General features: G+C 52.1%; 1 protein-coding gene across 1 annotated transcript; it reads left to right on the top strand.

Moving 5' to 3' along the window:
• The first annotated feature begins 4,467 nt into the window (after positions 1-4,467).
• Positions 4,468-20,580, top strand: LOC117194753. Its single transcript, XM_033399254.1, has 2 exons — positions 4,468-4,900; positions 20,331-20,580. Exons 1-2 carry the CDS (start codon positions 4,495-4,497, stop codon positions 20,483-20,485), a joined length of 561 nt encoding a protein of 186 aa, XP_033255145.1. The 5' UTR covers positions 4,468-4,494; the 3' UTR covers positions 20,486-20,580.
• The last annotated feature ends 1,729 nt before the right edge of the window (positions 20,581-22,309 follow it).

Genomic DNA, 22,309 nt, shown 5'->3' with positions numbered 1-22,309 from the left:
GCCGCCGAACTAAGAATTACTACGGGGGTCGGGGATATCGACAGGCATCGCCGAGAATGCCTAGGCAATCGCCGGATAGCACTTACGGGACGCTGTCGAACTAAGAATTACTACGGGGGTCGCCGAGAGCGCTTAGGCAATCGCCGGATAGCACTCACGGGACACTATCGGGCTAAACATTACGGCGAAAATCTTTATCATACGGGGCAGGTATGCATATCACTCGCATGCCACAACAGAAATGAACAAGGGACGCTGCCGCCATCAAAGCCATTAAATAAAACATAAACGAATAAAAATGCTGCCATACACACTTGCAAAATCATACGGCCTGACAAATTAAAATCGAATGCAGTGCGTTGGTGATTGCTAGAGTAGCCAAAAACAGACACACACACACAAACACCCATTACACTTGGGCGGCCGGACCTGTGCCGTTCGAGCTATGTGTGTCGTGTCCGCCATCGTCCTTAGTTGGTGGCCGGATCCAGTGCCATGGCATTCAGAGTGCCATTCAGTCCTGGAAAAGGAAAAATCCATCAGCCACACATACGATTAAAAAGGGCTCTCAAAATACTTACCGCCAGCCATTCAGACACACACACTCAAACATCCATTACATTTGGGCGGCCGGACCTGTGCCGTTCGAGTTATGTGTGTCGTGTCCGCCATCGTCCTTAGTTGGTGGCCGGACCAGTGCCACTCGCTCTACATTAGGGCCACAATTGCCGACGCACATACACACTCACATCCATTTCACTTTGGCGGTCGGACCCGTGTCGCCACTGTAATATGTGTGCCGTCTACTCCTGGCTCCCAGCTGGTGGCCGGACCAGTGCCACTGGTTCTCCAAGAGGGCAGCCACAGCCACAACGACGACGAGGTGCTAATTGCACCTACTTCTGACGACTTCGGACGACGCCAATTTCGTCGACCAGGGGGACGACGGGGTCGGCCGGTATGCAACGCAATGTCTTTACAAGCATTGTGTTTTGCTATGCCGGCCGATGCTCCGCTGTTTCTTGTCTTCCCTGTAATTATAGAAAAAGATATAGACATTATTTTAAATTGTTATGTTTATTGTAATATTGTAAACGTAAATCAATTGTACCTGTTTTGTCTCGTCTTTGTTCCAGTGTAGTATCTCTTTTATTACCTGTTTTTCCGTCGTCTTCACTCCAGTCTACTACTTATCTGTATTGGTATTTCTGCAAGTGCTTTTTATACCCGATACTCAAAATGAGTATTGGGGTATATTAGATTTGTGGTAAAAGTGGATGTGTGTAACGTCCAGAAGGAATCGTTTCCGACCCCATAAAGTATATATATTCTTGATCAGCATCAATAGCCGAGTCGATTGAGCTATAAGAGCTAGAGCAACGATGTTTTGGATCCAGACTTCTGTGATATGTCACTGCTACAAAAATATTTCAAAACTTCGCCCCGCCCACTTCCGCCCCCACAAAGGACGAAAATCTGTGGCATCAACAATTTTAAAGATATGAGAAAACCAAAAACGTAGAATTGTAGAGAATGACCATATCTTTAAGACAGCGGAATCTGAATTGGATCGTATAATTATTATAGCCAGCATCAAGAAAACAATTTCATTTTTTCTCGCCCTGTCTCTCTCTAACACACACGTAGCATAGGCGGCTTTGCTTAGAGTAAAACATTAGCGCCTAGATCTCAGAGACTACAAAAGCTAGAGCAACCAAATTTGGTATCCACACTCCTAATATATCGGACCGAGACGAGTTTGTTTCAAAATTTCGCCACACCCCTTCCGCCCCGCAAAGGACGAAAATCTGGGCATATTAAAAAATCTCAGAGACTATTAAGGCTAGAGTAACCAAATTTGGTATCCGCACTCCTGTTAGATCTTACTATAAAACGTGTATCTCAAAATTTCGCCCCAGACTGATTTTCTGTCTCTCTCGCACGCACTCTTTGTCGTGTCGTTTAATATTAGCGGCGTCTGCCGGAGGAGAGCCATACTGACTTAGTATCGGGTATAACCGTAGAGTTGCGGTGTTCGCATCAACTCACAACGTTCCCCTCGTTATTTAGTATATTTCCTCTTATTTTCCACGCAAAGAACCTGCATTGCTTACCTTTTCTCTTTATCTATTCCTCAATTGACTACGTGTTGCAACACTGCACTTTCTGAATTTTCGATCTAATTTCTTTAACCCTTCTTCCAGGGGGGCCCCACTTCACTTTCTTGACTCACACCACACACACACACACACACTTGCAAATGGAAAGTCGTGTCGTGAACGTTGTGGAGTCGAGACGTGTCTGAGGTTTAGTCCCTCCGTCAAAGTGCCGAATATTTTGTCCCTCTCTTTTTCTTTTTCCCTTTCCCCTGCGGGCCTAGTCGAGGTTACAAGTGTTTCGTTGCTGCAGATTATATGTTTGTAAATTTGTGCCATCAAATGTACTAGTGTGTGTTTGAGTGTCGTTTAAAGTTGAATTGTAAAACAAACACAAAAATGTACATAAATTAAATTAAGACATATACTGCCCACAAATATTAATAAAGCAACGCGCTTGGTTGCTGGCGGCTCACACCCCAGCCTCTCAGCCCCTCCCCTGTGGAGCACTGAGAGCCCTCAACCCAAAGAGGCTCGTTGCTCGTTGCTCGTTTGAGAAGTCGAAAGGTTTACCCAGGAGACGGAAAAGCCGGAAAAAGATACGAGAAATGCCTGCAAAGAAAAAACTTGAAGGCAAAGCTAAAGGTAAAGGAAGTACTCGGTTCTGCGGCCATCGGACAGTCGTAACTCATTTCTCATTTCGTCTCATTTCAGCGGGAGTATACCGGGGAATACAGGATCTGTGGCAACCGCGACTATGGTTCGGCGCCACATGCCGCCGCGCGCCTGCAAGAGCAAGAGCCAGAGCGCCGCCAGGCCCAGTCTTAGTCCCAGCCGCCTGGCCAAGAAGCCCAGCCCATCGCAGACCATCGCAAAGTCGAGGCCCACCGGTCTCGAGATGATTTTTGAACGGCCCGGCAATGAGGACGACGGGCCCACCAGCAGCCATGCCGTGGCATTCGGCGAGTGCCAGCGCCGCGTCCTCGCCCTGGGTACGGGCGAAAAAAAAAGAACCCTGTCGCAGAAGAGCTGCCTGAAGGTGCGCAACACCTTGGGCGAACGCAGCACCCGGCACATGATGACACTGCGGGCGTCCCGCACTACTTTGGACAGCGTAATGCTCGGGGGCTCGGACGATGAAGGCGAGTCGGTCGGAGTCGCTCCCGCAGTCGCTCCCGTAGCTGCTCCCGAAGTCGTTCCCGCTGGAGGAAATGCCGGTACAAATCAGCCGGCACCATTCGTGCTGCGCACCAGCAGGAGGCTCAAGAGTCTGCCTCCGTTTTAGATTGTTGCACCTTCCACCCTCCAAATGAATGAAAAAGAATAAAGAAAAGAAAAGCAAAGAAAAGAAAAACCCTCTACAGAATGTCTCTTTTGCTCTCATTGTAAATTGAAGCGCCTCTTTCGGCGGAACCTACCCAAGAGCGGAAAGCGGAGATCAATTAGAATTGTGAACCCCAAAGCGAGCGATTGATACGATACACTCACGAGTACTCATGCCCAAGCCCGAGTACTCTGTCCAGCATCCACATCGGGGAATCAACATAAATGGGTGGCTCCGCGGACGGTGTTCCAGCAGTCGCGCCTGGGCGGTCCGAGTGAGCAGTAACGGATCTTCTGCAGAAATCAGTGCATAGATACAGTATCTGAAGGATCAAAGTGTTGAAAATCAATTAAAAGGTGATCATCCATCCCACGACAAGGAGAGGGTGCAGGGGGCGAATGGCGCCACACAGATTTCAGTACGGGCCTCTGAAAGGGAATCGAATCGAATCGAATCGCTCCAAATTGGCGTTGGAATGTCCAATAATAAACGGTAGATTCTATTACTCGTTAACCCGCGGGTCAATGAGAGAGAACTATGGCAAAAGATACAAAGTAGCTGCTGTACCCTTGCCACAGCCACAGATACAGATACATGCCTCTGAGAGTGTGGCAGTAATTGAATTAACCTTTGCGTGCCGTCTGTCTCTGTCCGTGTCTGTGAATAAATCGCGGGTCTTGGCTCGAGTAACACTATTCCTCCGTCTTTCGTCGTACCGATAGATGGACGAGGCTTCTGGCACGACGACAACCGATGGCAAGTCCCTGGATGAGGCGCCGGTGGCCGCAGGACTGGAGCCCACACAGCCGATCGGCTTCCTGCAGCTCTTCCGCTTCTCCACCTGCGGGGAGATCGCGTGGCTCTTCTTTGGGTTCCTCATGTGCTGCGTCAAGGCGTTGACCCTGCCCGCAGTGGTCATCATTTACAGCGAGTTCACAGCAGTGAGTACCGGGCACAGATACTCCCGCAGATGCAGATTCAGATACTCCAACCACAATCTCTCTCCCTTCGATTCTCGATTCCGTAGCCCTCTCCGATGCCACGAACATCACCACGCTGTCGTTTCCCTTCACGATGGCCAACAGCAGCGGCGGCGGGTACACCATTCCCACGGGGACCCTGAGCATCCTTCCCATCGCGGCGAACGCCCAGCTGCCGACCATCACGACAACGGCCAGTGGCTACGAGCCCAATGACGTCATCACCACGATCCCCGTCTCGCTCTCCATTCAGCGCTTCCCCTCGTCCCTGTCCATCGTGGACCTGGCCCAGGAGCAGGACGGCAACAGCAACAGTGGCTCCAGCAACGGCATGACCGTGGGGCCGGGTGCGGGCGGCGGCGGCGGCATCACCACCACGGTCCTCCTGTCCGTGAAGCCCCTGAACGGCAGCGGCAACGGCAACATTTCGCGGAACAACAGCTTCAGTCTGAGCTTCAACCTGCAGGACCCCACAGTGCGCTCCTCGGTGCGTTCGGCAGGAGCCCCCACAGTAGATACAGTGGACAACTCTTCATCCGGTGGCACGATCGCCCTGCCCCAGAGCGGCGCCACGGCAACGGCAACGGCCACGAGTGCTACCTCAACCCTCGCCAAACACAGTCCCGAGGTCAAGACAGGAGAGGTCTATGTCTGAGCGGAGGAACAGGACACCTATTCCGACCCATCCACTGGATTATAGCTTTCGTCGTAGGTTTAAGCACCCCCTTCCAGAACCACTGATACGATATTAGCATCTAGGAAAGAGAACAAAACAAGAGTAATCCTCTCTTCGGATTGTACATACATATGCACACATCAATATACATACATATATAGCCCACAGACGATATCGTATCGTAATGGATCGTATCGTACGGCACACGCGAGTCTTTCTCGATAGTTGGGCGAATAAATTACGAATAAAATCTTTACCAAGAGAATCTCCATTATATTACCCGTGCATATTACACTCACGAGTACTCATGCCCAAGCCCGAGTACTCTGTCCAGCATCCACATCGGGGAATCAACATAAATGGGTGGCTCCGCGGACGGTGTTCCAGCAGTCGCGCTTGGGCGGTCCGAGTGAGCAGTAACGGATCTTCTGCAGAAATCAGTGCATAGATACAGTATCTGAAGGATCAAAGTGTTGAAAATCAATTAAAAGGTGATCATCCATCCCACGACAAGGAGAGGGTGCAGGGGGCGAATGGCGCCACACAGATTTCTGTACGGGCCTCTGAAAGGGAATCGAATCGAATCGAATCGCTCCAAATTGGCGTTGGAATGTCCAATAATAAACGGTAGATTCTATTACTCGTTAACCCCGCGGGTCAATGAGAGAGAACTATGGCAAAAGATACAAAGTAGCTGCTGTACCCTTGCCACAGCCACAGATACAGATACATGCCTCTGAGAGTGTGGCAGTAATTGAATTAACCTTTGCGTGCCGTCTGTCTCTGTCCGTGTCTGTGAATAAATCGCGGGTCTTGGCTCGAGTAACACTATTCCTCCGTCCTTCGTCGTACCGATAGATGGACGAGGCTTCTGGCACGACGACAACCGATGGCAAGTCCCTGGATGAGGCGCCGGTGGCCGCAGGACTGGAGCCCACACAGCCGATCGGCTTCCTGCAGCTCTTCCGCTTCTCCACCTGCGGGGAGATCGCGTGGCTCTTCTTTGGGTTCCTCATGTGCTGCGTCAAGGCGTTGACCCTGCCCGCAGTGGTCATCATTTACAGCGAGTTCACAGCAGTGAGTACCGGGCACAGATACTCCCGCAGATGCAGATTCAGATACTCCAACCACAATCTCTCTCCCTTCGATTCTCGATTCCGTAGCCCTCTCCGATGCCACGAACATCACCCCGCTGTCGTTTCCCTTCACGATGGCCAACAGCAGCGGCGGCGGGTACACCATTCCCACGGGGACCCTGAGCATCCTTCCCATCGCGGCGAACGCCCAGCTGCCGACCATCACGACAACGGCCAGTGGCTACGAGCCCAATGACGTCATCACCACGATCCCCGTCTCGCTCTCCATTCAGCGCTTCCCCTCGTCCCTGTCCATCGTGGACCTGGCCCAGGAGCAGGACGGCAACAGCAACAGTGGCTCCAGCAACGGCATGACCGTGGGGCCGGGTGCGGGCGGCGGCGGCGGCATCACCACCACGGCCCTCCTGTCCGTGAAGCCCCTGAACGGCAGCGGCAACGGCAACATTTCGCGGAACAACAGCTTCAGTCTGAGCTTCAACCTGCAGGACCCCACAGTGCGCTCCTCGGTGCGTTCGGCAGAAGCCCCCACAGTGGATACAGTGGACAACTCTTCATCCGGTGGCACGATCGCCCTGCCCAGAGCGGCGCCACGGCAACGGCAACGGCCACGAGTGCTACCTCAACCCTCGCCAAACACAGTCCCGAGGTCAAGACAGGAGAGGTCTATGTCTGAGCGGAGGAACAGGACACCTATTCCGACCCATCCACTGGATTATAGCTTTCGTCGTAGGTTTAAGCACCCCCTTCCAGAACCACTGATACGATATTATCATCTAGGAAAGAGAACAAAACAAGAGTAATCCTCTCTTCGGATTGTACATACATATGCACACATCAATATACATACATATATAGCCCACAGACGATATCGTATCGTAATGGATCGTATCGTACGGCACACGCGAGTCTTTCTCGATAGTTGGGCGAATAAATTACGAATAAAATCTTTACCAAGAGAATCTCCATTATATAACCCGTGCAAACATTGAACCGTGTAAATACTTTGGAACCCTCCCCCTCCCCCTCTCCACAAAAAACATAATATGTGATATGCGATTATTGTATTTTTTTTTTTTTTTTTTGTTCAAGCTATAAAATTTGTGCATCTTTAGGATTAATGTGGAACCAATCCATGTAGAGGATGGTAGAAGAACACAGATCTAAGAAATTCTAGGCTCCTTTTTACAGATACAGATACAGATACAGTTACAGATGATCGACGAGGCAGATGAAGCGGTGTGACACGTCGGGCGACTAACGAGCCCTTAACTTGTTTGCCGCCCAACAAAACTGTTAAAAATTCTTAAATAACGCCAATAAGGAATACATTAAAATGCCGACGCCAAGCCAAGCAGCCATTTTCCCAACTCGCTCCACACACATTCACATTCCCTTTCCCAACCACTACCGACAAGCTTTATTTCCTCTTTCTCGCCAATGTAAATTAAAATTCTGTGCGCCACTAAACATATATTCAAATCACAAACCACAAAGAGAGTCATAAAACACAAAGATTTCTTAAACCACACACAACTACTGTCAACGCGGCTTCGCCTGTGTAAAGTGCGATGGTTTCGTCCACCGCACCCAGCTAAATGCGAAAATTGCGGCGGTTTAACAACTTCTGTCAACGCGGCTTCGTCTGTTTAAAGTGCGGTGGTTTCGTCCACCGCACCCAGCTAAATGCCAAAGTTGCGGCGGTACGCAACCATCCAACTACAGGGCCTATGCTGATGCTGATTTGAGGATCAGCCTTGCGCCGCCACTTATATGAAGCCCGCTCCGAGGACGGGAACGGACTGAAAAGACGCAATCCATTGTAAAAGAAAACACATGTTAATGTTAAGTCTAGTGTTACCTTAACTTTCTTTACTCAAAATACTTGCATAAAAAAATACCGAATACCTACCACTACTGTAACTAGTGTTACCTTCCCATTGTTCAGCCAAAAACACTGCAACTACATGTAAAATGTAAAATATGGCATGTATTATTTGAATTTAGTACATATACAAATAAGTAGATGGCGTATAGGAGCTGTGGCGCTGGAGTTCCTCGGCTGCTGTTTCCCCTCCTTGTAGCGTGGGTATTGGGATCGCTCTCGGCTACCATTTCCCCTTCGTGTGACAAAGGTATGGGATCGCTCCAGCCCTGGCTCTCTCTTGGCTGCGATTTCCCCTTCGTGTGACGTCGGTATTAATGCTAGTGATGCTCGTCGTGGTTCCTGTGGGATCTGGTTCCGGTGTTGCTCCCCCATTGTTTTAAATGAAAAACTCTCTCTCAGTTTCGCGACGGCGGCCTCTCTCTCGGTCTCCCTTGTAGGCGTTGGCTTCGGGCTGGCCGGGGAGAGTTGTTGATCACATCGGCGTCACTGGTCGGAGTGGGAGAGATCCGACTATTCCCTCTTCGTGGCTCTTGTTCTGGCTGCTGCTTCTCCTTCGTGTAGCGTGGGTATTGGGATCGCTATCTCTCTCGGCTGCTGTTTCCACTCCTTGTAGCGTGGGTTTTGAGACTCAATACATCACCGAAATGCTGGCCAGCCATGGACACACGGCCACTTTTGTACGCGGTATGACACGTTGGGCGACTAACGAGCCCCTTAACTTGTTTGCCACCCAACTAAACTGTTAAAAATTCGTAATTAACGCCAATAAGGAATACATTAAAATTCCGACGCCAAGCCAAGCAGCCATTTTCCCAACTCGCCCCACACACATTCACATTCCCTTCCCAACCACTACCGACAAGCTTTATTTCCTCTTTCTCGCCAATGTAAATTAAAATTCTGTGCGCCACTAAACATATATTCAAATCACAAACCACAAAGAGAATCATAAAACACAAAGATTTCTTAAACCACACACAACTACTGTCAACGCGGCTTCGCCTGTGTAAAGTGCGGTGGTTTCGTCCACCGCACCCAGCTAAATGCGAAAATTGCGGCGGTTTAACAACTTCTGTCAACGCGGCTTCGTCTGTGTAAAGTGCGGTGGTTTCGTCCACCGCACCCAGCTAAATGCCAAAGTTGCGGCGGTACGCACGCAGCCCACTACAGGGCCTATGCTGATGCTGATATGAGGATCAGCCTTGCGCCGCCACTTATATGAAGCCCGCTCCGAGGACGGGAACGGACTGAAAAGACGCAATCCATTGTAAAAGAAAACACATGTTAATGTTAAGTCAAGTGTTACCTTAACTTTTGTAAGGAAGCGATCCTGGGCTGGGGTACATATCTCAGTCTACTCCAGGGTCGAAATTACAGCAATATTTATAATTTGCCGGGACTCCGTATTTCGGACCGACGATGGGGGACGGGGCCGCAGTCCCGCGGACGGGGGCGATCGTAGCGTGGGACGGGGCAGTTGGTTTCACCGAGAACACTCCGGTTATCGCCAAATAGCGCCTTCAGGGCCCCACCGAACTCAGAATCAATACGGAGGTCTTTACTATGCGATAATACCGACAGGTGTCGCCGAGAGTACCTAGGCTATCGCCGGACAGTACTTACGGGACCCCGCCGGCCTGAGAGTTACTACGAAGCGGAAAGGGGGACAATGCTATGCGGGAATACCGACAAGTATCGCCGAGAGTACCTAGGCTATCGCCGGACGGTACTTACGGGACCCTGTCGGCCTAAGAATTACTACGACGCGGAAAGGGACTTTGCTATGCGGAAATACCGGCAAGTATCGCGAGAGTACCTAGGCTATCGCCGGACGGTACTCACGGGACCCTGTCGGCCTAAGAATTACTACGACGCGGAAAGGGGAACTTTGCTATGCGGAAATACCGACAAGTATCGCCGAGAGTACCTAGGCTATCGCCGGACGGTACTCACGGGACCCTGTCGGCCTAAGAATTACTACGACGCGGAAAGGGGAACTTTGCTATGCGGGAATACCGGCAAGTATCGCCGAGAGTACCTAGGCTATCGCCGGACGGTACTTACGGGACCCTGTCGGCCTAAGAATTACTACGACGCGGAAAGGGGACTATGCTATGCGGGAATACCGACAAGTATCGCCGAGAGTACCTAGGCTATCGCCGGACGGTACTTACGGGACCCTGTCGGCCTAAGAATTACTACGACGCGGAAAGGGGAACTTTGCTATGCGGGAATACCGACAAGTATCGCCGAGAGTACCTAGGCTATCGCCGGACGGTACTTACGGGACCCTGTCGGCCTAAGAATTACTACGAAGCGGAAAGGGGGACTATGCTATGCGGGAATACCGACAAGAATCGCCGAGAGTACCTAGGCTATCGCCGGACGGTACTTACGGGACCCTGTCGGCCTAAGAATTACTACGACGCGGAAAGGGGAACTTTGCTATGCGGAAATACCGACAAGTATCGCCGAGAATGCCTAGGCAATCGCCGGATAGCACTTACGGGACGCCGCCGAACTAAGAATTACTACGGGGTCGGGGATATCGACAGGCATCGCCGAGAATGCCTAGGCAATCGCCGGATAGCACTTACGGGACGCTGTCGAACTAAGAATTACTACGGGGGTCGCCGAGAGCGCTTAGGCAATCGCCGGATAGCACTCACGGGACACTATCGGGCTAAACATTACGGCGAAAATCTTTATCATACGGGGCAGGTATGCATATCACTCGCATGCCACAACAGAAATGAACAACGGACGCTGCCGCCATCAAAGCCATTAAATAAAACATAAACGAATAAAAATGCTGCCATACACACTTGCAAAATCATACGGCCTGACAAATTCAAATCGAATGCAGTGCGTTGGTGATTGCTAGAATAGCCAAAAACAGACACACACACACAAACACCCATTACACTTGGGCGGCCGGACCTGTGCCGTTCGAGTTATGTGTGTCGTGTCCGCCATCGTCCTTAGTTGGTGGCCGGATCCAGTGCCATGGCATTCAGAGTGCCCTATGGTCCTGGAAAAGGAAAAATCCATCGGCCACACATACGATAAAAAAGGGCTCTCAAAATACTTACCGCCAGCCATTCAGACACACACACTCAAACATCCATTACATTTGGGCGGCCGGACCTGTGCCGTTCGAGTTATGTGTGTCGTGTCCGCCATCGTCCTTAGTTGGTGGCCGGACCAGTGCCACTCGCTCTACATTAGGGCCACAATTGCCGACGCACATACACACTCACATCCATTTCACAGTCAACCGCGAATTTTTCGAGTGCGGACGCGCCAAACAGCTGCTCTGCAAGACACAGACAAATCGCGAAAGATACCTGGAAAAAAATACCCGAAATTAGCTCAAGCTCTTGCTGACACCGCGTGCTCACCTGGGAGGATCGAGTCTCACCCCGACTGGCTTCAGATCCGGGCTGCGCGTTGCACTTCCACGGTCACCCAAAGGGGCAGGGGCGCTGGGGCCCACCGTGAGTGCTTTGGACGGCGCTTTTCACTCGTCACTTGGAGATTCCCACCTTTTTTCATCCTTTCTCTCCTTTGGGCCGGTTCTCCCGTTCTTCTTCTTCACTCCAGGCCTCGCAGCTGATCGACTGGGGTACCAGTGCTGGATAGTGCAGGCCACTAACCAGCTGATCGACTGCAGTGCGGTGAAGGGGCACTAGGTGCCAAAGCATCCAGCCCTCGACAGAGCCCGCTGCGGAGGATAGCTGCGCCCACAGCAGCTAGCTTCTGTCAGCGACCGCACCTGAGGGAAGGTACTGCCTAACTCCTAGGCGGGATCACTTGCAAACCGCACACACACCTACGCATAAGTTCCATCCCAAATTCACACGCGTGGAGGAATCCCGTGGCCGGGGCGCGGACCCTGGAGGCCCTGAGAGATGTTCCCCCGAATCCTGCTTCGCCGGTGGCACACTTGGCCGACGAAGCAAAATTCGCTACAAGCCAAGGAGCAATGGCTTTCCAAAAAGCCTCAAAGGTGGCCCGAACACCGCCACAAGCAGCTTTAGCACCGCCAATGAAGCAGAGCTCGTTGCACAGCTTTGCCAGTGGGCTACGCAGGACGGCGGCAAGGGCACTGATACTCTGAAGAGGCCGAGGGACCCCCCTACACCATCGAGTAGCGGGAGAAAAACCCCCCAAGCGAAGCAGGAACTGCTTACAGGACATAGACGAGATTGGCGCAATCCTGGACGACCTACTCCACCAGATGAACGAGAAGGGCCAGAGGTCGATCAACATGGCCATCAAGAAGATGGTAGCACGCATGAAGGAGTTGCAAGTGGAAGTCAAATCCCATCTGCAGGCGCCAGAGGATAAAAGGGCAGCGCCAGGAGGATGCCAGTGCCATGATCACACTGCAGGCCCAACTGGCCCCCTACCCAGGATGACCAAGCCCAGTGCGACTAAGGCGACGCAAACGGCATCAGGAGCCCCAAGAGCGAGGCAACATTCCGAACTGAGGAGAAGAGCGCGCGCGGAAGGCCCAGGCAAGGACACCAAGCTGACGCCACTCGACAAGAGGAAACCAAGATGCAGTGCGGCAAGGCGGAAGACACCAACCCTACACAGAAGTGGAGTGAGGTGAGAGGCAGGCGTGCGAAACGCAAGCAGACAGGCCGACCAGACGCAGTGCTGGTCAAATGCACCGAGGAGGCATCATACGCCGACATCCTCAAACTGGTGAAGGCAGCACCAACACTCCAGAGCCTCAAAAACAAGGTTCAGGGCATCAGGAAGACAGCCTCGGGCGAGCTGCTTCTAAGGATGCAACAATCCTCAGACCCGCCACCCAGGAGCTGCAGATGGCCATCCAGGCAGCGCTTGGGGACAAGGCAGCCGTGAAGGCCATGCAGGAGACAGTCGCGGTTGAGGTACTCAACATAGACGAGCTCACGACAGGCGACGAGGTATGTGAGGCCATAGCTGCAGCGATCGACGGCGACTTAACACAAGGAGCAGTGCCGTACATGCGGAAAGCATATGACGCAACGCAGGTAGCTACGCTGAACCTTCAGCCCGCACTCGCAAAGAAGCTCCTGGAGCTCGGAAAAGTTCGAATCGGCTGGGTTGTCTGCCGCGTGCGGCAACGGATTGCGCCAACCCGCTGCTTCAAGTGCATGGCCTATGGACACACTGCAGCCAGGTGCAGATCCAAGCGGCCTGTGGCAAGCAATGCATGCTACAAATGTGGTGGGGAGGGGCACAAGCACAACCAGTGCAACAACCCGCCAATGTGCATACTATGCGCTGGCAAGCCAGGAGACGTCCGCTCAGCAGCCCACTCGGCCCTCAGTCGCAGCTGCCCTGAGTATAAGAAGGCACTAGCAAAACTGGTTGATGGTTAAGCTCCTGCAGCTCAACCTAAACCACTGCCGAGCTGCTCAGGATCTGTTGGCGCAAACAGTCCTGGAGCAGAAGATCGACATAGCGCTACTCAGCGAGCCGTACGGCAAAAAACACGAAGGAGTCTGGCAGCAAAGCTCAGACGGAGGAGCAGCAATCTGGAGCTGTGGCCCACAACCAGGCCAGCTTACCCACAGAGCATCCAGAGTGGGATATGTGAGAGCTAAGCACAGCGGCACTTCTGTCTACAGCTGCTACATAGCACCGAGGTTCACGCAGCAGGAGTATGAGGCGATCATCAGCAACATCGCTAACGACGCACGAGGCAAATCGCCGGTCCTGATAGCGGGCGACTTTAACGCCTGGGCCACGACTTGGGGCAGCGCCAAGAACACACCCGTGGGACATCGCTCCTGGACGAGTTCGCAAGCCTGAACGTCTGTCTCCTCAACACAGGAACCACACCAACGTTCAGCAAAGCAGGGCGGGAGTCTATTATAGACCTCACCTTTGCAAGCCCAGAGCTCGCACGCCACGCGAAGTGGCAAGTGCTGAGTGCTAAGTGGTCACCCATAGTGACCACTTAGCCGTAATGACGGAAACCTTTGCACCCAGGAACACAACAAGGATACAGCGGGCGCTCCAGGCCGGGTACAAGGAGGAAAGCCTGAGCAGAGCCGCGCTCCTCTCGGCAGCAGAAAACCTAAGCGCCGCCGGGATGCTGAAGCATCCGCGCTTGCCGTTTACAGGACCGTCAAAGCGGCCTGTGATGCAGCCATGAAAAAAAGAAAGATCGGAGGAAGCAGGCACCGGCCAGTACCGTGGTGGAATGAGCACATTGCCAAGGCCAGGAGGGAGTGCTGCGCAGTTTGGCGTGCCTACCAGCGAGCAAGAGGCTCCGCCCAATTTGGCAGAAATGGCGCGGCATTCAAGGCCAAAAGAAAAGAGCTGAAGGAGGCCATCAGAAGCAGCAAACTCAAATGCTTCAAGGAGCTCTGCGATGCAGCCGATGCGGAACCTTTTGGTGGAGCATACAAACTAGTCATGGGGAGATTAAACAGACAGCCTATGCCCAAGGATCCGGTGCATATGAGAAAGATAGTCGGCACCCTATTCCCTGGACAACCACCCTTACAAGAGGAAGCTAGGCTAGAAGGAGCTAGCCTGAGGGACACCACCACCATCATCACTGCCAGAGAAGTACTGGAGGCCACGGGTAAGCTGAAGATCGGGAAAGCGGCAGGTCCAGATGGAGTCCCTAATGCAGCACTAAAATGCATAATTAGAGCCCATCCGGAAGCATTCGCCACAATGTACACCCAGTGCCTAGCGGAGCGGACAGTCCCACGAGCATGGAAACGGCAAAGGCTGGTTCTGATACCCAAGCCAGGCAAAGAGCTCAACGACCCATCGTCATACCGGCCGCTGTGTATGCTGGATACCATGGGCAAGATTTTCGAGAGGATGGTATGTAACCGACTGGAGGCGGAACTGGCTGAGCGTCGCGGACTTTCCGACCTCCAATTCGGGTTCCGCAAGCAGAGGAGCACCACTGACGCCATCGAGATGGTGACAAACCTTGCCAGGGAAGCCATGGCAGGAACGCGATGGGCTGGAGGCGACAAAAAGTACTGCCTAGTATGTACACTAGACGTACGAAACGCCTTCAACTCTGCCAGCTGGAAGAGCATCCTAGAGCCCTGACCAGGAGGGTATATCTGAGCAAATCACACGGACTCTGCGAAGCTATTTCACGGACCGCGTCCTGATCTACGACACGGAAGAAGGAGCAGAACATCACCAAATCACCGGAGGCGTCCCACAGGCTCGGTCCTAGGGCCGATACTGTGGAACGTGATGTATGACGATATCCTGCGGCTTACATTACCGGAAGGGTGCACCTGGTGGGCTTCGCCGACGACATAGCACTGGTGACAGTGTCGAAACACGTAAGAGACGTAGAGGAGAAAACCAACGTAGCAGTCGGGATGATAGTGGCCTGGCTCGCAGCCAACGGGCTAGCATTGGCGGAGAAGAAGACGGAGGCTGTGCTAATGAGCAGCAGAAAAAAGGTCGAGCAGGCATGCGTGAGAGTCGGTAGCACGATCATCAGGACCAAGCCTGCGCTAAAGTACCTAGGGGTAATGATGGACCAGAGGCTAAACTTCAAGGCCCACCTGGAATACGCCAGCGCAAAAGCGACTGCAGCTACGGCGGCCATAAGCAGGATGATGGCCAATACAGGGGTACCACGGCAGCGTAGCAGGCAGCTCATCGCTGGGGTGGTCACCTCCATAATCTTATATGGATCAGCAGTGTGGGCACCAGCAATGATGGTTTCCACATACAGCAGAGACTGCAGAAGCGCATACCGACGCTGTGCCCTGAGGGTTACATGCTGCTTCCGGACGGTGTCTGAAGACGCCGCACTTATTGTGGCAGGCATGGTCCCACTGGATCTCCTGGCAGCTGAGCGGCAGAGCGGAGTGGAGGTAGCCAGCGAGCGGCGAGAGCGCACTATAGCCCAGTGGCAACGGCGCTGGGACCAAGCGGCAAAAGGGAGGTGGACCAGACGTCTCCTTCCCCAGCTTAGCCCATGGCTGCGAAGAAGGCACGGCCAAATGGACCATTATTTGGGCCAACTGCTGACGGGGCATGGCTGCTTCAAGCAGTACCTGCATCGCTTTAGGCATGCTGACGACCCGTATTGCAGCTGCTGCGGGCCTGGAGTCGACGAGGATGCAGAGCACGTCTTCTTTGTATGCCCCCGCTTCTCGCAAGAACGAACGAGGCTAGGGGAGACGCTTGCAGAAGTGAGTGTGGACACCCTCACCGACCAGATGCTAGCCGATGAGCAATCTTGGAACGCGGTCGCCTACATGGCAGCAAGCGTGATCAAGGAGCTGCGCAGGCTGGAGCGAAGCCGGACAAACTAAGCCAGAAGGATGACCCCACAGCCCGCACCGCGAAGTAATGCCTAGCGGCAGTCCCGCGGGAGCGGACCCACCCCCCCCCCCCCCCCCCACCCCCTTCCCAGCCATAATTGTTATTTTATAAATATAAATTGTTTTCCCAATAAAAAAAAAAAAAAAAAAAAAAAAAAACATCCATTTCACTTTGGCGGTCGGACCCGTGTCGCCACAGTAATATGTGTGCCGTCTACTCCTGGCTCCCAGCTGGTGGCCGGACCAGTGCCACTGGTTCTCCAAGAGGGCAGCCACAGCCACAACGACGACGAGGTGCTAATTGCACCTACTTCTGACGACTTCGGACGACGCCAATTTCGACGACCAGGGGGGACGACGGGGTCGGCCGGTATGCAACGCAATGTCTTTACAAGCATTGTGTTTTGCTATGCCGGCCGATGCTCCGCTGTTTCTTGTCTTCCCTGTAATTATAGAAAAAGATATAGACATTATTTTAAATTGTTATGTTTATTGTAATATTGTAAACGTAAATCAATTGTACCTGTTTTGTCTCGTCTTTGTTCCAGTGTAGTATCTCTTTTATTACCTGTTTTTCCGTCGTCTTCACTCCAGTCTACTACTTATCTGTATTGTTATTTCTGCAAGTGCTTGTCTCTTTTTATACCCGATACTCAAAATGAGTATTGGGGTATATTAGATTTGTGGTAAAAGTGGATGTGTGTAGCGTCCAGAAGGAATCGTTTCCGACCCCATAAAGTATATATATTCTTGATCAGCATCAATAGCCGAGTCGATTGAGCCATGTCTGTCTGTCCGTCTGTCCGTCCGTCCGTCTGTCCGTCTGTCCGTCCCCTTCAGCGCCTAGTGCTCAAAGACTATAAGAGCTAGAGCAACGATGTTTTGGATCCAGACTTCTGTGATATGTCACTGCTTCAAAAATATTTCAAAACTTCGCCCCGCCCACTTCCGCCCCCACAAAGGACGAAAATCTGTGGCATCCACAATTTTAAAGATATGAGAAAACCAAAAACGTAGAATTGTGGAGAATAACCATATCTCTAAGACAGCGGAATCTGAATTGGATCGTATAATTATTATAGCCAGCATCAAGAAAACAATTTCATTTTTTCTCGCCCTGTCTCTCTCTAACACACACGTAGCATAGGCGGCTTTGCTTAGAGTAAAACATTAGCGCCTAGATCTCAGAGACTAGAGCTCAAAGCTAGAGCAACCAAATTTAGTATCCACACTCCTAATATATCGGACCGAGACGAGTTTGTTTCAAAATTTCGCCACACCCCCTTCCGCCCCCGCAAAGGACGAAAATTTGGGAATATTCAAAAATCTCAGAGACTATTAAGGCTAGAGTAACCAAATTTGGTATCCGCACTCCTGTTAGATCTTACTATAAAACGTGTATCTCAAAATTTCGCCCCAGACTGATTTTCTGTCTCTCTCGCACGCACTCTTTGTCGTGTCGTTTAATATTAGCGACGTCTGCCGAAGGAGAGCCATACTGACTTAGTATCGGGTATAACCGTACAGTTGCGGTGTTCGCAGCAACTCACAACGTTCCCCCTCGTTATTTAGTATATTTCCTCTTATTTTGCACGCAAAGAACCTGCATTGTTTACCTTTTCTCTTTATCTATTCCTCAATTGACTACGTGTTGCAACACTCACACCCCAGCCTCTCAGCCCCTCCCCTGTGGAGCACTGAGAGCCCTCAACCCAAAGAGGCTCGTTGCTCGTTGCTCGTTTGAGAAGTCGAAAGGTTTATCCAGGAGACGGAAAAGCCGGAAAAAGATATGAGAAATGCCTGCAAAGAAAAAACTTGAAGGCAAAGCTAAAGGTAAAGGAAGTACTCGGTTCTGCGGCCATCGGACAGTCGTGACTCATTTCTCATTTCATCTCATTTCAGCCGGAGTATACCGGGGAATACAGGATCTGTGGCAACCGCGACTATGGTTCGGCGCCACATGCCGCCGCGCGCCTGCAAGAGCAAGAGCCAGAGCGCCGCCAGCCCAGTCTTAGTCCCAGCCGCCTGGCCAAGAAGCCCAGCCCATCGCAGACCATCGCAAAGTCAAGGCCCACCGGTCTCGAGACGATTTTTGAACGGCCCGGCAATGAGGACGACGGGCCCACCAGCAGCCATGCCGTGGCATTCGGCGAGTGCCAGCGCCGCGTCCTCGCCCTGGGTACGGGCGAAAAAAAAAGAACCCTGTCGCAGAAGAGCTGCCTGAAGGTGCGCAACACCTTGGGCGAACGCAGCACCCGGCACATGATGACACTGCGGGCGTCCCGCACTACTTTGGACAGCGTAATGCTTGGGGCTCGGACGATGAAGGCGAGTCGGTCGGAGTCGCTCCCGCAGTCGCTCCCGTAGCTGCTCCCGAAGTCGTTCCCGCTGGAGGAAATGCCGGTACAAATCAGCCGGCACCATTCGTGTTGCGCACCAGCAGGAGGCTCAAGAGTCTGCCTCCGTTTTAGATTGTTGCACCTTCCACCCTCCAAATTAAAGAAAAAGAATAAAGAAAAGAAAAGCAAAGAAAAGAAAAACCCTCTACAGAATGTCTCTTTTGCTTTCATTGTAAATTGAAGCGCCTCTTTCGGCGGAACCTACCCCAAGAGCGGAAAGCGGAGATCAATTAGAATTGTGAACGATACACTCACGAGTACTCATGCCCAAGCCCGAGTACTCTGTCCAGCATCCACATCGGGGAATCAACATAAATGGGTGGCTCCGCGGACGGTGTTCCAGCAGTCGCGCTTGGGCGGTCCGAGTGAGCAGTAACGGATCTTCTGCAGAAATCAGTGCATAGATACAGTATCTGAAGGATCAAAGTGTTGAAAATCAATTAAAAGGTGATCATCCATCCCACGACAAGGAGTGGGGGCAGGGGGGCGAATGGCGCCACACAGATTTCTGTACGGGCCTCTGAAAGGGAATCGAATTGAATCGAATCGCTCCAAATTGGCGTTGGAATGTCCAATAAAAACCGGTAGATTCTATTACTCGTTAACCCCGCGGGTCAATGAGAGAGAACTATGGCAAAAGATACAAAGTAGCTGCTGTACCCTTGCCACAGCCACAGATACAGATACATGCCTCTGAGAGTGTGGCAGTAATTGAATTAACCTTTGCGTGCCGTCTGTCTCTGTCCGTGTCTGTTAATAAATCGCGGGTCTTGGCTCGAGTAACACTATTCCTCCGTCCTTCGTCGTACCGATAGATGGACGAGGCTTCTGGCACGACGACAACCGATGGCAAGTCCCTGGATGAGGCGCCGGTGGCCGCAGGACTGGAGCCCACACAGCCGATCGGCTTTCTGCAGCTCTTCCGCTTCTCCACCTGCGGGGAGATCGCGTGGCTCTTCTTTGGGTTCCTCATGTGCTGCGTCAAGGCGTTGACCCTGCCCGCAGTGGTCATCATTTACAGCGAGTTCACAGCAGTGAGTACCGGGCACAGATACTCCCGCAGATGCAGATTCAGATACTCCAACCACAATCTCTATCCCTTCGATTCTCGATTCCGTAGTCCTCTCCGCTGCCACGAACATCACCACGCTGTCGTTTCCCTTCACGATGGCCAACAGCAGCGGCGGCGGGTAACCATTCCCACGGGGACCCTGAGCATCCTTCCCATCGCGGCGAACGCCCAGCTGCCGACCATCACGACAACGGCCAGTGGCTACGAGCCCAATGACGTCATCACCACGATCCCCGTCTCGCTCTCCATTCAGCGCTTCCCCTCGTCCCTGTCCATCGTGGACCTGGCCCAGGAGCAGGACGGCAACAGCAACAGTGGCTCCAGCAACGGCATGACCGTGGGGCCGGGTGCGGGCGGCGGCATCACCACCACGGCCCTCCTGTCCGTGAAGCTCCTGAACGGCAGCGGCAACGGCAACATTTCGCGGAACAACAGCTTCAGTCTGAGCTTCAACCTGCAGGACCTCGGTGCGTTCGGCAGGAGCCCCCACAGTGGATACAGTGGACAACTCTTCATCCGGTGGCACGATCGCCCTGCCCCAGAGCGGCGCCACGGCAACGGCAACGGCCACGAGTGCTACCTCAACCCTCGCCAAACACAGTCCCGAGGCCAAGACAGGAGAGGTCTATGTCTGAGCGGAGGAACAGGACACCTATTCCGACCCATCCACTGGATTATAGCTTTCGTCGTAGGTTTAAGCACCCCCTTCCAGAACCACTGATACGATATTATCATCTAGGAAAGAGAACAAAACAAGAGTAATCCTCTCTTCGGATTGTACATACATATGCACACATCAATATACATACATACATACATATAGCCCACAGACGATATCGTATCGTAATGGATCGTATCGTACGGCACATGCGAGTCTTTCTCGATAGTTGGGCGAATAAAATCTTTACCAAGAGAATCTCCATTATATTACCCGTGCAAACATTGGACCGTGTAAATACTTTGGAACCCTCCCCCTCCCACTCTCCACAAAAAACATAATATGTGATATGCGATTATTGTATGTGTTTTTTTTTTTTTTTTTCAAGCTATAAAATTTGTGCATCTTTAGGATTAATGTGGAACCAATCCATGTAGAGGATGGTAGAAGAACACAGATCTAAGAAATTCTAGGCTTCTTTGTACAGATACAGATACAGATACAGTTACAGATGATCGACGAGGCAGATGAAGCGGTGTGACACGTCGGGCGACTAACGAGCCCCTTAACTTGTTTGCCGCCCAACTAAACTGTTAAAAATTCTTAATTAACGCCAATAAGGAATACATTAAAATGCCGACGCCAAGCCAAGCAGCCATTTTCCCAACTCGCCCCACACACATTCACATTCCCCTTTCCAACCACTACCGACAAGCTTTATTTCCTCTTTCTCGCCAATGTAAATTAAAATTCTGTGCGCCACTAAACATATATTCAAATCACAAACCACAAAGAGAATCATAAAACACAAAGATTTCTTAAACCACACACAACTACTGTCAACGCGGCTTCGCCTGTGTAAAGTGCGGTGGTTTCGTCCACCGCACACAGCTAAATGCCAAAGTTGCGGCGGTACGCACCCAGCCAACTACAGGGCCTATGCTGATGCTGATATGAGGATCAGCCTTTCGCCGCCACTTATATGAAGCCCGCTCCGAGGACGGGAACGGACTGAAAAGACGCAATCCATTGTAAAAGAAAACACATGTTAATGTTAAGTCTAGTGTTACCTTAACTTTTGTAAGGAAGCGATCCTGGGCTGGGGTACATATCTCAGTCTACTCCAGGGTCGAAATTACAGCTATATTTATAATTTGCCGGGACTCCGTATTTCGGACCGACGATGGGGGACGGGGCCGCAGTCCCGCGGACGGGGGCGATCGTAGCGTGGGACGGGGCAGTTGGTTTCACCGAGAACACTCCGGTTATCGCCGAATAGCGCCTTCAGGGCCCCACCGAACTCAGAATCAATACGGAGGTCTTTACTATGCGATAATACCGAGAGGTGTCGCCGAGAGTACCTAGGCTATCGCCGGACAGTACTTACGGGACCCCGCCGGCCTGAGAGTTACTACGAAGCGGAAAGGGGGACTATGCTATGCGGGAATACCGACAAGTATCGCCGAGAGTACCTAGGCTATCGCCGGACGGTACTTACGGGACCCTGTCGGCCTAAGAATTACTACGACGCGGAAAGGGGAACTTTGCTATGCGGAAATACCGGCAAGTATCGCCGAGAGTACCTAGGCTATCGCCGGACGGTACTCACGGGACCCTGTTGGCCTAAGAATTACTACGACGCGGAAAGGGGAATTTTGCTATGCGGGAATACCGACAAGTATCGCCGAGAGTACCTAGGCTATCGCCGGACGGTACTTACGGGACCCTGTCGGCCTGAGAGTTACTACGAAGCGGAAAGGGGGACTATGCTATGCGGGAATACCGACAAGTATCGCCGAGA

Source organism: Drosophila miranda, assembly GCF_003369915.1.
Source record: "Drosophila miranda strain MSH22 chromosome Y unlocalized genomic scaffold, D.miranda_PacBio2.1 Contig_Y3_pilon, whole genome shotgun sequence".
Lineage (NCBI taxonomy): Eukaryota > Metazoa > Arthropoda > Insecta > Diptera > Drosophilidae > Drosophila > Drosophila miranda.
This window is presented reverse-complemented; position numbering and strand designations above follow the sequence as displayed.